The sequence below is a fragment of the Anolis carolinensis genome, chromosome 1 (genome assembly GCF_035594765.1).
Source record: "Anolis carolinensis isolate JA03-04 chromosome 1, rAnoCar3.1.pri, whole genome shotgun sequence".
NCBI classification, from domain to species: Eukaryota; Metazoa; Chordata; class Lepidosauria; order Squamata; family Dactyloidae; genus Anolis; species Anolis carolinensis.
This window is the reverse complement of record NC_085841.1, coordinates 265,801,627-265,814,628: the sequence shown is the minus strand read 5'-3', so window position 1 is coordinate 265,814,628 and position 13,002 is coordinate 265,801,627. Positions and strand designations below refer to the sequence as shown.

General features: G+C 44.9%; 1 protein-coding gene across 17 annotated transcripts in view; it reads right to left on the bottom strand.

Annotated features, from left to right (window-relative positions):
• The window catches only part of brsk2 (BR serine/threonine kinase 2), a 496,678-nt gene that overhangs the window by 88,593 nt on the left and 395,083 nt on the right, over window positions 1-13,002 (bottom strand). For all 17 annotated transcript variants that reach the window (XM_016993435.2, XM_062967615.1, XM_008108160.2 and 14 more), the window contains exon 6: window positions 936-969. In XM_016993435.2, coding sequence (XP_016848924.1) covers window positions 936-969 — 34 coding nt within the window. The remainder of the gene's footprint in view (window positions 1-935; window positions 970-13,002) is intronic.

Sequence of the window (13,002 nt, the reverse complement as noted above, 5' to 3'; positions counted from 1 at the left end):
ATTATTATTATTATCATTGATTCTGGGTGGCCATCTGTCAGGGGTGCTTTGCTTGTGCTTTCTGTGCACAAAGGCAAAGGGGAATTGGACTCAATGGCCCAAAGGGTCTCTTCCAACCCTCTTATTTATTGTTGTTGTTGTTGTTGTTGTTGTTGTTATTATTATTATTATTATTTATTGCTCGGTGGCCAACTATAGTCCGGCCCTCCAATGGTCCGAAGGATCGTGAACTGGTCCCCTGTTTAAAAAGTTTGGGGACCCCTGGTCTAAGGACTGAAGAGATACTGGAATAGTGTGGGGTAAATGACTCCCTCCAAATCTGAAATGTTATGAAGCCTTGAAGGTTCAAAGCTACCGATATGAAGGAAAAACCAAGGATATTTGTCAAATCATAATGTCAATACTGAATTACTAATATAAATCAAATCACTAGTCTTAACCAAAATATACCTAGAGAAACAATAGTTAAATTCTAAGTAAAGACTTATGTAACTCTCTCTAGTTCTATGAGTCCACTCTAGAACTAAGAATGGACTGGCACATTGAAGTTATGCATCTTAGTATCACAATTGTTCACTGGATGGAATACAGTAGTCTTTGGGTTTTAAGCCACTAGGGGTTGCAAATGCACAACATAAAGGAGGGAAACAACCACTTCTTGCTTCAATGGTACCAGTATGTTAAGCAGTGCATTGAAAGCAGTACAGGAAATCACTTTTTTCCATAGATGAAAGTGGGCAGACAAAATGAGATTCCAAAAAGACATGGAAAAAAAGAGATAAAGCTATAGAGCCTTAAGTTGCTAGTACTCTTCAGAGCATTACTATTTAGGCCTTTTCACTCTGAGGCATCTAGTGTTCTCCCATAATAATAAGAGAAGTCAATGGTTTGGTGTTTTATGAGGGGTTTTAAATAAGAATTTCAAGTTCACTTACCCTGATTACTTCTGGACAGGCATAATGTGGTGACCTGAAAGTCAAAACAACGTCCAGTGAGTGCAGGATTCTTTCTTGTTTGCATTTATTATCTCCATAGTCTTTCAGAGACAGCTGTGCTAGTAGATCCATGGTAGGAAATTCTAGAAAATGTCCAGACAACTACCGGGTTGAGGAATTACCAATTCACCGCAATTACAAGCATGGGGTGAAAGGGTTGGTTTATGCGAGGGCGATAAATGGAACATTTTTTCCTGAGGTTACCACCATGTTTTTGGACTAAGCATATCAAGGTTAGACTTCTATGGCATCAGTTTGCTCATTATCTTCTTCCGTGTCCATCTGTCCAAGGTGCTTGCCTCTCCTTGGGTCAAGTGTCTCAAAGATACAGAATCAACAATGCTACTATGATATGTAATCATCAGGATATTTATTTTTTTGCTATTTATCTTCAGATAATAGACTATATCCTAATCATGGAGAAAAGAGAATGATTTTTTAAGTAATCTGAATTCATATTCCTGAACGATATCAGGAAAGATATTCCTGTACAGTCATCTCTAAACTATAATCTTTTCTTTCATAAAAAAAAAATCAAACATACTTGCTTGAGGAGCTATGATTTCTACATGTGGCCCATTGCAGCATTCGTTTTAAAAATTGGACAGCAGCAGTAACCCCCACCAATATAACATGTGCTCAGACCACTGTATGCTGCTGTGTTCCCTACCTAGCAACTAATTGAGAAATAGTTCACTGAAATCAATTATTTGTTCCAACCTCCCACACAATGCTCTAATATCCTAGAAATTATACAGAAGCCTTTTGCTTTAAATCCTTCTTTAGAAGCAGCCTGACAAAGCATGAGGGGCTGAAACAATTGCAATAATGTATGCAAATCTCAACCAACACTCATTTTCTACCATTACGTGGCTGATTGGCAGGACATGTTTATTGTTCACATATGCTTGAAGGACAAAATACTCAATGGTTAATGAATACTTCATAGCAGTATATATTTGTATCTCTGTACTATGATTTTAATTTGACTCACTGGGATGTTACTGATACATATGTATAATGTCCCACTATGAAGGGAACAAACACAAATAAATTGTGTGACTATTCTTATTTCCTTATTTGTTAGGTTAATGATGCAAATAGAAAGATATGTAGACAGCAAGCTTGCACACAACACATGAATGCAACATATTTGTGAACAGATCAAGAATTGGATGTGGAACTACATTGGCCAAACACAGAATTAAAGCAGACATTGCCAGTCCATAGTCTTTAAAGTAGTGCTTCTCAACCTGGCGTCCCCAGATGTTTTTGGACTTCAACTCCCAGAAATCCTAACAGCTGGTAAACTGGCTGGGATTTCTGGGAGTTATAGGCCAAAAACATCTGGGGATCCCAGGTTGAGAACTACTGCTTTAAAGCAATGCTACTCAAAGTGAAGTTCCATGGACTGATGCTGGTCTATGAGCCATAAGCTGCCAATCTGCTGTACATTTCCAGGGAAGACATAGCTCCGGTCAATGGGAAAAAATATGGTGTTGCTCCTTGGTATATTGGGGGGGGGGATCCCTGCTGGCCCCTCACATCTGGTGGATTTAAAGCACTGCTTTTTGATATCAATTTATGTATTAACTCTGAGTAGTACTGAATTCCCAGACCAAACCAGAGGTGACATGGAAGATACACAAACAGAAACACTCACTTAAATAAAATCAAAGGAGACATGGCTTGTAAACCTATGAATTTGGTTAAGCTGGAGCAATGGGGAAAGGCATTAAGTTACCTACATATCCTTTCTCCTTAGCAGAAATAAATTTTTGGAGAAGAACAGCCTGAATCAAGATAATAACAGCATGAAAGATGGTTTAAAAACTTTCCACGAAGGGTTGTGTGTCTAATTCAAATGAGTGAGCTCTTTCCCAAATGTTTTCACTAAGAACATGCAAATGAATAGTCTACATCAAATCTTCTTTGTTATTCGTGTTGAAAATAACTCAGCCAATCAGATATGATTTGAAAAAATCCCAAATAAGAAAGTGACTCAGGATGACACTGTTGGATATGTTTTGGATCAAACTGGAGATGAAAATATTAAAGATAGGTGGGAACTCTCTCTTCAAGTAAGCTGTCAGTTCATTATAATTATTATAACACCAAGCATAGGTGCCTAGCAAAACAGGAACAAAAACACACTGCTATCATCATACATCTGCACTTCCGATATGTGAACCCCCCTACATTGAGTCTACTGTATCTTCACATTTTATGTAGATATGGTCAAAATATTCCAAAGATACCATGAAAAAATAAATAAAGCAATTTTCCAATGAAGAAGGGCTGGTGATGTAGACTCCTAAATCTCAATTCAAACATAGAGTGTAGATGAAATTTGCACCAAATCAGGGAGGGACAAGTGCATTTGTTTTTAGCATGCAATACAAAATCACCTACAAAATTGGAATGATACCATAAACAGATCAATTCACACTGGATTGTTGTTGCTGGATTTTGATCTTATGTTAATAATCTGGTCTTCTTGGTGATATTTAAAAAGTAATCTAAACCATATAAAACAAAGTAAGGCTCAAGCAAGAGACACACAAGCATGTGCTGTAGCACATATTTTATATGAATGAAAGATGGGTTAGGGAGCAATAGCAAGAGAATCAGGCTACAACCTGACCACTCAACAGCTGCACCTCAACTGCTGTGACAGCAGCATAAGCTCTTGGCATATCCACTCTAAATTTCCTGCCAATTCACAGCAACTTTATATCTCCCTCTTTATCTTGGCTAACAGCTCTAAACAGGATCCTCAGGCCAACCAGGATGCACGGAAAACTCATTTCCACACTGCCAATCACCAAACAACTTTGACTGCCTTAGAAAAGAAATCCAAATTTAATCAAAAATCTATTTATCTTTCCACAAAGTCATGAATATTTCTTTGGCTTTTATCGCTAATTATTCGGCACGAGTACGTCTAAGCAACTTTCTCCCTGCGTCTTCCCCCTAGGCCATCTCCTCATCTTTTCTGTTACATCTCCAGGCAGTAATGCTACAATCTGCATGGTGTCTTCAATAACAATATCACTCAGCAAGATCAAGAAGCAGTTTTTGCCAGCAGCCTCTACTGTGGTATGCTAGAACAGGAAGGAGGGTTAGGATTACTTCTTTAAAGAGGTGGAGTTGTTTTCCTTGCATTGTAAACTTCTTTAAGACAGCAGTGGAAATCTGAAATGCTGTTCGGCAGGCCTTGATTTGAAACATAAGGCAGAGATGTGCCATTCTGTCATTCAGAGAGCATAATTCCATGCAGGACCCAGATCTGGAATGCTGATAGGAGGATGAGAGCAGATTGGTGAAATGCTGGCAACCAGAAGAATTAAACAGTCATGATCTCAGACTTCTCAATTGCTGCAATTAGCTACAGTTTCTTTTAACAAAGAAACTGGAACTACAGTTTACCATAACAAATGGATCTGAGATGAAACATACACAAAGTTGGGCCATTAGAGAACATATATTTTAGTGTCCTCCCTTTTTGACAGGGATGAAGTGGAAAGTTTTCACTTCATTTCTTTGTGCAGCATGGAAATAATAATTTTTATGATGGTCTTTAGGTAAAAAAAAAAACCATGAACCATAGAAACCTACTGCGTAGCCTTGGGCAAGTCTCAGCCTCAGAGGAAAGCAAAAGCCTCTTCTGAACAAAATTTGCCAAGAAAATCCCATGATAGGCTTTGTCATGTAACCCAGGTGGAATTTAATCAAACAAACACAAGATGAGCCAAGACCAGATTTATTTGAATGGAGAACTAAAATCTTTAGTCTTTCACAGGTCTATCTGAAGAAACATAAATCAAGTAAGTCCACATAATGCTGAGAGAACTACAAAACCGGCACAGAATACAGAGTAAACAGTAGCTGTCAAGACCCAGACAGCAAAGGCACCAATAACCATACACAGAGGCCAGAATCTATCTAATATCTTTATTGAAGGAATATATAAAGTTAATAAAAACAAGTGTAGAAAATAGTCCAGAATTAGACCTTTCAGGAAAGGTCAGAATTAGTCCAAAAAGGCAATGTCCAATATGGAATATTAAGGTCCAAAGTTGTAATCCAATAACCGAAACACTCACTTTGCCAAGCAAAGTGAGGGGAGATGACAAGGTCCTTTAGTCCATGAACTTGAGCAAGGCTAGGAAATAACTTGATACTTGAAACAAGGCTTGAATCGTGGAACAAGGTAGCAAGGAACAAGAACAAGGTCCGTGGAATAACTTGGTAAAATCCGTGAAACAAGGCAAGGTTTAGTCCTGGGAAACAAGGCAAGGTCCGTAGGTAAACAAAGGCTGGGAAACAGGAGCGAAGGCTGGAAACCAGGACAAGGCTTGAGCAGGAACGAGGCTTGAAACGGAGCGCGCTGTCCAGACACAACTCGCTCCGGAGGCTGACGAATTGACTCCGCGAAGTTACTCCGCGGGTAAAACACCTATATAGAGTCTAACTTTCCCGCCGAAGCAGTTCTCTGGGAACCAGAAACGAAAGCTAAACTCTGAGGCCAGATGTTTGACTCCTTAAAGATTCTCACGAAAAGCAGGCTTAATTGGCTGAATTCTTAGCTGCTATTCTAGCACTCCTGCGCGAGGCTGCTTCCAAACCTCTCTGTTGTTTACAAAATTCATGGCGAGAGAACACAGGAGATGTAGGCTCAGGGTTTGTTTGACATACTTCTGGGACACAACTTTCTTGCAGGTGCAAGGTTCCCAGATCTGCCTGGGAAAGATCTGGCTGAGAAGATTCCAGTTCTGACTGGGATGGTAAAAAACCCAAGTTTTCTTCTTCATCAGGCATCACAATGCCCTGAGCAGGACTACAAGGCCCATGAGTCATCACAGTAGCCAAGTTTAAAGTCCAAAAGTCAAATGCCAAGAGTTCACTTAGAGTAAAGAGTACAAATTGTAGTCAGAGTTCCAAAGTCAAGTCAGGTAGTCAAGGGACAAAGTAAAGTCCAAGTCCATAATTCAAAGTCATGAAGGTAGTTCAAGTTTCAAATTCCAAGGTTCAGGAAACAACTAGGTCCCAGATTCAAATTCCAAGGTTCAGGGAACAACAAGGTTCAAGACAAAGTTACAAGAGTAGCACAGTCCAAAACAGGACTGCAGGAACAAGGTTAGGTTCCAGAGTTCTAAACCAGGTCCAAGACATGTGAACCAAAGCATGATAATCCAACATTATCAACTACTGAACAGCTATCTCTTCCAGATCCCTTATTTATCTAGAGATTTCCAGCTGCTGCTCATTTCTTCATCTGTACAGATCATCACAGGAGCCTTAAGAAGGGAAGGTCAGCTTAACCCTTCCAAGCAGCTGAGTCAGATTAACTCCTTCAAAATATCCAGGATAGACAAAGTTGGCTATGACAGGCTTGCCTTAGCGATGCCATGAATCAGAAATGTTTTGAAGGCACACAACAACAACAACACACAGGAGGGGAGAGGATAAAAGAGTAAGCATTCCTCTCTCCTCTCCACAAGATCTTCATGCAAGGATGGGAAGAAAAGATTGACTGACTCAATCAATGGATCATTATGGGATCAACAGACCCACCAGGATCTCTGATTTCTGGCCAATAAAATACATTTCCTTAAGCAATAATTGTCACTATCCTCCAACTGTTCCAAATTAGTAGTTTTGATTGCTCCTTTGCTGCCCCACTTTCTCCGCTACTTTCATTATGCTCGAGTTTCAATCTCCTCCTACTGTGTCCTCAGCTGACCTCAATTGCTGCAAACTCAATTCAAAATGAAAATGTTTATTGCACTCAGTTATGTCAGTGAGATGAGAGGACAGGAGCAGGTGGAATCGTGCCCTTCCAAGTAGACTCAGGCAAAAACTAACTGCTGCAACCTCTCCTGCTTTACATGTTGTCCCTCACCAATACTTTTTGCCATCAGGACTGCATTCCAGCCACATGTCCATTTGTTGGCCATGTTCATCCTGTCACGACCCAGGCTGCAGAGCACCAATAACCATACACAGAGGCCAGAATCTAACTAATATCTTTATTGAAGGAATATATAAAGTTAATAAAAGCAAGTGTATGAAATAGTCCAGAAATAGACCTTTCAGGAAAGGTCAAAATTAGTCCAAAGAAACAATGTCCAATATGAAATATTAAGGTCCAAAGTTGTAATCCAATAACCGAAACACTCACTTTGCCAGGCAAAGTGAGGGGAGATGACAAGGTCTTTTAGTCCGTGAAACTTGAGCGAGGCTAGGAAGTAACTTGATTCTTGGGAAAACGAGGCTTGATTCAAGGCAACAAGGAAACAAGGAACAAGAACAAGATCCGTGGTAATTTCTTGGCAAAATCCGGGAAACAAGACGAGGCTGAGTCTTAGAAAGCAAGGCAGGATTCGTGGAGTAAACAAAGCTGGGAACGAAGGCTTGGCGACAGGAACGGAGGCTTGGAAGCGGAGTAGCTGTCCACACACGCTACTCCGGTTGCTGACGAATTGACTCCGCAAGATCCCTTTGTGGGTAAAACACCTAAATAGGGTCCCGTTTTCCCGCCCAAGAGCAGTTCTCTGGAGAACCAGAAACGAAAGCTATTTTCTGAGTCCAGATGCATGACTCCCTAAAGTTTCCCATGGGAAGCAGGCTTAATCAGCTGAATGCTTAGCAGCTATCCTAGCACTCCTGCGAGACGCCTGATCGACTCCTCTCTGTTGTTTACAAAAATCATGGCGAGAAAACGTAGGAGATTTAGGCTCAGGGCTTGTTTGACAGACTTCTGGAAGACAAATCTCTTGCAGGTGCAAGGTTTCCAAATCTGGCTGGGAAAGTTCCAATTCTGACTGAAACGGCGAAAAACCCAAGTTTTCCTCTTCATCTGGCACCACAGTGCCAGGAATGGGACTACATTGCCCATGGGTCATCACACTATCCCCCCCTCAAGCCCCCTCTCAAAAATGGGCTCTCTCCCCGAGGTGCGGGACCGCGGCTTAGCAGGGTAGTTCTGATGGAAGCGGCGGGCTAAATCGGGGGCATGGACTGCGGAAGCGTCTACCCAAGAGCGTTCTTCGGGGCCAAAACCCGCCCAGTCAATGAGATATTGCAGGCGGCGGCGGTGAAAGCGAGAATCCAAAATGTCCTGAACCTCGAATTCTTCCTCCCCATCCACTAAAACAGGAGTGGGGGCCGGCCGGTCTGCATCAGGGCGCACACCATCCGCCGGAAGGAGCAGGGAGCGATGAAATACTGGATGAATGCGCATAGAGCGTGGAAGTTGGAGTTTGAAAGTCACGGGGTTAAGTTGCGCCACCACTGGATAGGGACCAATGAAACGGGCATCTAACTTCCGGCAAGGGCGATGGGAGGGCAAAAAGCGAGTGGACAGAAGAACCCGGTCTCCTACCTTGATTTCGGGGCCCGGCTGGCGATGTTTGTCCGCGTGACGTTTATAGTCCTCCTTGGCTTGGTCTAGTTGCTGGAGCAAGAGTTGTTGCACCGCTGTGAGTTCCTGCAGCCAGTCCTCTGCTGCGGGAACTTCTGAGGTTTCAATGACAGGGGGAAAGAAACGTGGGTGGAAGCCGTAGTTTGCAAAGAACGGGGTTTCTTTAGTAGAAGCCTGGACCCCATTGTTGTAGGCAAACTCTGACAGCGATAACAGGGAAGCCCAATTGTCCTGCTGGTAGTTCACATAACAGCGAAGGTATTGTTCCAAAGTGGCATTGGTGCGCTCAGTTTGCCCATCTGTTTGGGGATGATGAGCCGAAGATAAACGAGAGTCTATGCCCAATAGTTTTTGTAGTGCTTTTCAGAAACGAGAGGTGAATTGGGACCCACGGTCTGTGACCAAACTCTTGGGCAACCCATGCAATCTGAAAACATGTTGGAGGAATAGATCTGCAGTCTCTTTGGCCGTGGGAAGGCCATCACAGGGAATGAAATGGGCTAACTTGGTGAAAAGGTCCACCACCACTAGGATCGTGGTGAATCCACAGGAAGGTGGTAGATCAGTGATAAAATCCGCAGAGATTATTTCCCATGGGTGGGATGGGGTAGGGAGGGGATGCAGAAGCCCTGAGGGCTTTTCCCTTCTTGTCTTGGAGCGCTGGCATACTGGGCAGGTGTTGACATATTTTTCCACATCCTTGCGGATCTTGGGCCACCAGAAATCTCTTAGGATCAAATGCATGGTTTTAAATAGTCCGAAATGCCCTGCTGGCTTGCAGTCATGACACAGACGAAGTGCTTTTTCCCTGCCCGGTCCTGGGGGGATGTAAACATGATTTCTATAGCAAAGTAGCCCATCCTTAAGCGAAAAGGGAAAACGTAGTCCTTGGTGAAGTTGGTCCTGTGCCCAGGCATCTGCTTGCTGACTAGCCCTGATTTCCTGAGCACAAAGGGGCCCTGGAGTAGAGGGAGTTGATTCAATGGGAGTGGATTTGGTGTTTCCCACTGTGAGCGTGGCAAAGTTCTCGGGTTGTAGCAGCTGGGACTCCAAGGTCTCCTTGCGCCCTGCAGCGTATTCCGGTTTCCGTGACAGAGCATCTGCTTGCTTGGTCTGGGCTGGGGTTACATAATGAATTTGGAAGTTAAAACGTTCAAAGAATAAAGCCCAGCGTTGTTGCCTCTGATTTAGCTTGCGGGCAGTTCTTAGATGCTCTAGATTCCGATGATCAGTATGGACTTCAATGGGAAATTTGGCCCCTTCTAGCCAATGTCTCCAAGTTTCAAAGGCTGCCTTTATGGCCAATAGTTCCTTCTCCCAAATGGTGTAATTTCTCTCTGGTGCGGTCAGTTGATGGGAATAAAAGGCACAAGGATGAAGATGATCTCCCACTGGTTGCAAGAGTACAGCCCCGATTGCCACATCGGAGGCGTCCGCCTGCACAACAAAAGGGGTTTCAGGATCTGGATGCTGAAGGATTGGCTGGGACGTGAATAATTTCTTTAGTTGCTGGAACCCTTTCTCTGCTTGATCTGTCCAGCGGAAAGGCTGTTTCCCACGGATGCAGCTGGTGATTGGGTCAGACCAGCGGGCAAAGTCTGGAATGAACTTGCGGTAGTAGTTCGCGAACCCCAAGAAGCGTTGCACCTCTTTCTTGTTGGTTGGCGCCCGCCATTCCAATACTGCTGAAACCTTTGCCGGGTCCATGGAGAGCCCTAGTGGCGAGACGCGGTACCCCAGGAAATCTACCTCTTGTAGATCAAAAGCGCATTTTTCCAGCTTGGCATAAAGTCCATGATCCCGCAATCGTTGTAACACCATTCTGACGTGGTTCTCATGTTCTGATTGTGATCTAGAAAACACCAAAAAATCGTCCAGGTAGATGATCAAGAACCGATCTAGATAATCCTGAAAGATGTCATTGACAAAATGCTGGAACGTTGCGGGAGCTCCACATAAACCATAATTCATAACTCGGGACTCGAATAATCCGAATTTAGTCTGGAAGGCGGTCTTCCACTCGTCCCCTTCTCTGATGCGAACTAGATTATAAGCCCCCCGAAGATCCAGCTTGGTGTAGACCTTGGCTCCTCGAAGTCGGTCTAGTAGGTCCGAGATCAAGGGCAGGGGATAGCTGTTCCGCTTAGTGATATTGTTCAATGCTCTATAGTCCACCACCAAGCGTAAGTCCCCTGACTTCTTTTTCACAAACATCACTGGGGAAGCGGCTGGGGATTGAGAGGGTCTGATGAATCCCTTGCGAAGGTTTGACTCTATGAACTCCCTGAGAGCTTCTTGCTCCGGTTCAGTCAGGGAGTAGAGATGTCCTCGCGGGATCGGGGCCCCCTCCACCAAGTCAATGGCACAGTCATAAGGTCTATGTGGGGGTAATCTCTCGGCTTCTTTTTCATTGAATACATCCCAATATTCTGAGTACTTCTTGGGCAAGGTGATAATGGGTTCAGTGTCTGTGGCATGGCAGACCTTGGCTACAAGGCAATGGTTTTGACAATATTTTGAAGCAAACTGCAGTTCTCTGTTGGACCAGGAGATGCTTGGGTCGTGAAGTGTCAGCCATGGAATTCCCAAAATCACAGGGAAATGGGGAACCTCGGTAACAAAGAAGGAAATCTCTTCCATATGTTCCCTTATCCACATTCTGGTGGGTTCCGACCACTGGCTTACGGGACCCGTCTTGAGGGGGCGGCCATCGATGGCTTGCACCACACGGGCGTTCTTGAAGTCATGATATTGTAATCCCAGAAAGTCGGCATACTCTCTATCAATGAAATTGTTTGTGGCTCCGGAGTCTATCATGGCATGGACCATGATGGGCCCTTTTTTTGCTGACCACAAGGTGACCACTAGAAGAAATAGGACCCCGGTTGGCGGCTCTTGAGTGGGTTTTTTGACCGGGTTGGCGAGCCTCTCTACGCCCGGTCGCTGGCTTCCCCCGCCGGCTTTGCGCCAGCCGCCTCAGACGCCTTCGTCTCCGTGGAGGACGCCGCCGCCAGACGGGCGGCGGGCTTCCCCTTGGCTGGGCACTCTCTGGCGAAGTGGCCCCCGTTTCCGCAGTACCAACAGAGATTTAGGCGTTGGCGGCGGGCCTTCTCGGCGGCATCTAATCTGGGACGCACATTGCCCAACTGCATCGGCACCTCCTCGCTCCCTCTGGGGTACGGGGCTGGTGGCGGGGGTCTCCATACTGGACGCGGCTGGACGCCGATGGGAGCGGGAGGTTTCACCCCAGCTCTACCGCTCTGGCCTCGGACCCATTGTTTTCTGTTGGCAAGCATGACTTCAGCTCGTAAACATTGATCAATGAGTGCTTCAAGAGAGTGGGGAGGATCCACCTTGGAGATTTCTTCCAGCATCTCAATGTTGAGACCCTCCCGAAATTGTCCTCTGAGGGCTACATCGTTCCAGCCGGTGTTGTGGGCCAGCACTCGGAACTCGGCTATGTACTGGGACAAGGGTCTGTCCCCTTGGTAGAGGCGCCGGAGTTTGTGGCCGGCTGCCTCCAAATTGTCCTCGATTCCCCAAGTCGCCTTAAGGTGGTCCAAGAAATGTTGCGCTGACCTTAGATGTGGGGAGACTTGGTCGAACAGTGCCGTCGCCCAGTTGGCCGCTGGCCCGTCCAAGAGACTGTAAATCCACGCCACCTTGATGTCTTCTTGGGGAAACTCGGCAGCACGGGCCTCTAGATAAGCCTGGCATTGGCGACGGAAAACATGAACCTTAGAAGCTTCTCCAGAAAACTTGGTTGGCAACGCCATGGCCGGGAGACGGATTCCGCGCTCCTTCAAACCCCTTATTTCCCCATCCTGCGCATTGAGCTTGTCACGGATGCGGTCCACTTCGTCCTTGTCGATGGTGTAGCTAAGTGGCTGGCTACCCGGCACGGTTCCGGTAGACATACTGGCCTAGGTTAATTGGTGCTTAGGGTGGCGGAGTCAAACTGTCACGACCCAGGCTGCAGAGCACCAATAACCATACACAGAGGCCAGTATCTAACTAATATCTTTATTGAAGGAATATATAAAGTTAATAAAAGCAAGTGTATGAAATAGTCCAGAAATAGACCTTTCAGGAAAGGTCAAAATTAGTCCAAAGAAACAATGTCCAATATGAAATATTAAGGTCCAAAGTTGTAATCCAATAACCGAAACACTCACTTTGCCAGGCAAAGTGAGGGGAGATGACAAGGTCTTTTAGTCCGTGAAACTTGAGCGAGGCTAGGAAGTAACTTGATTCTTGGGTAAACGAGGCTTGATTCAAGGCAACAAGGAAACAAGGAACAAGAACAAGATCCATGGTAATTTCTTGGCAAAATCCGGGAAACAAGACGAGGCTGAGTCTTAGAAAGCAAGGCAGGATTCGTGGAGTAAACAAAGCTGGGAACGAAGGCTTGGCGACAGGAACGGAGGCTTGGAAGCGGAGTAGCTGTCCACACACGCTACTCCGGTTGCTGACGAATTGACTCCGCAAGATCCCTTTGTGGGTAAAACACCTAAATAGGGTCCCGTTTTCCCGCCCAAGAGCAGTTCTCTGGAGAACCAGAAACGAAAGCTATTTTCTGAG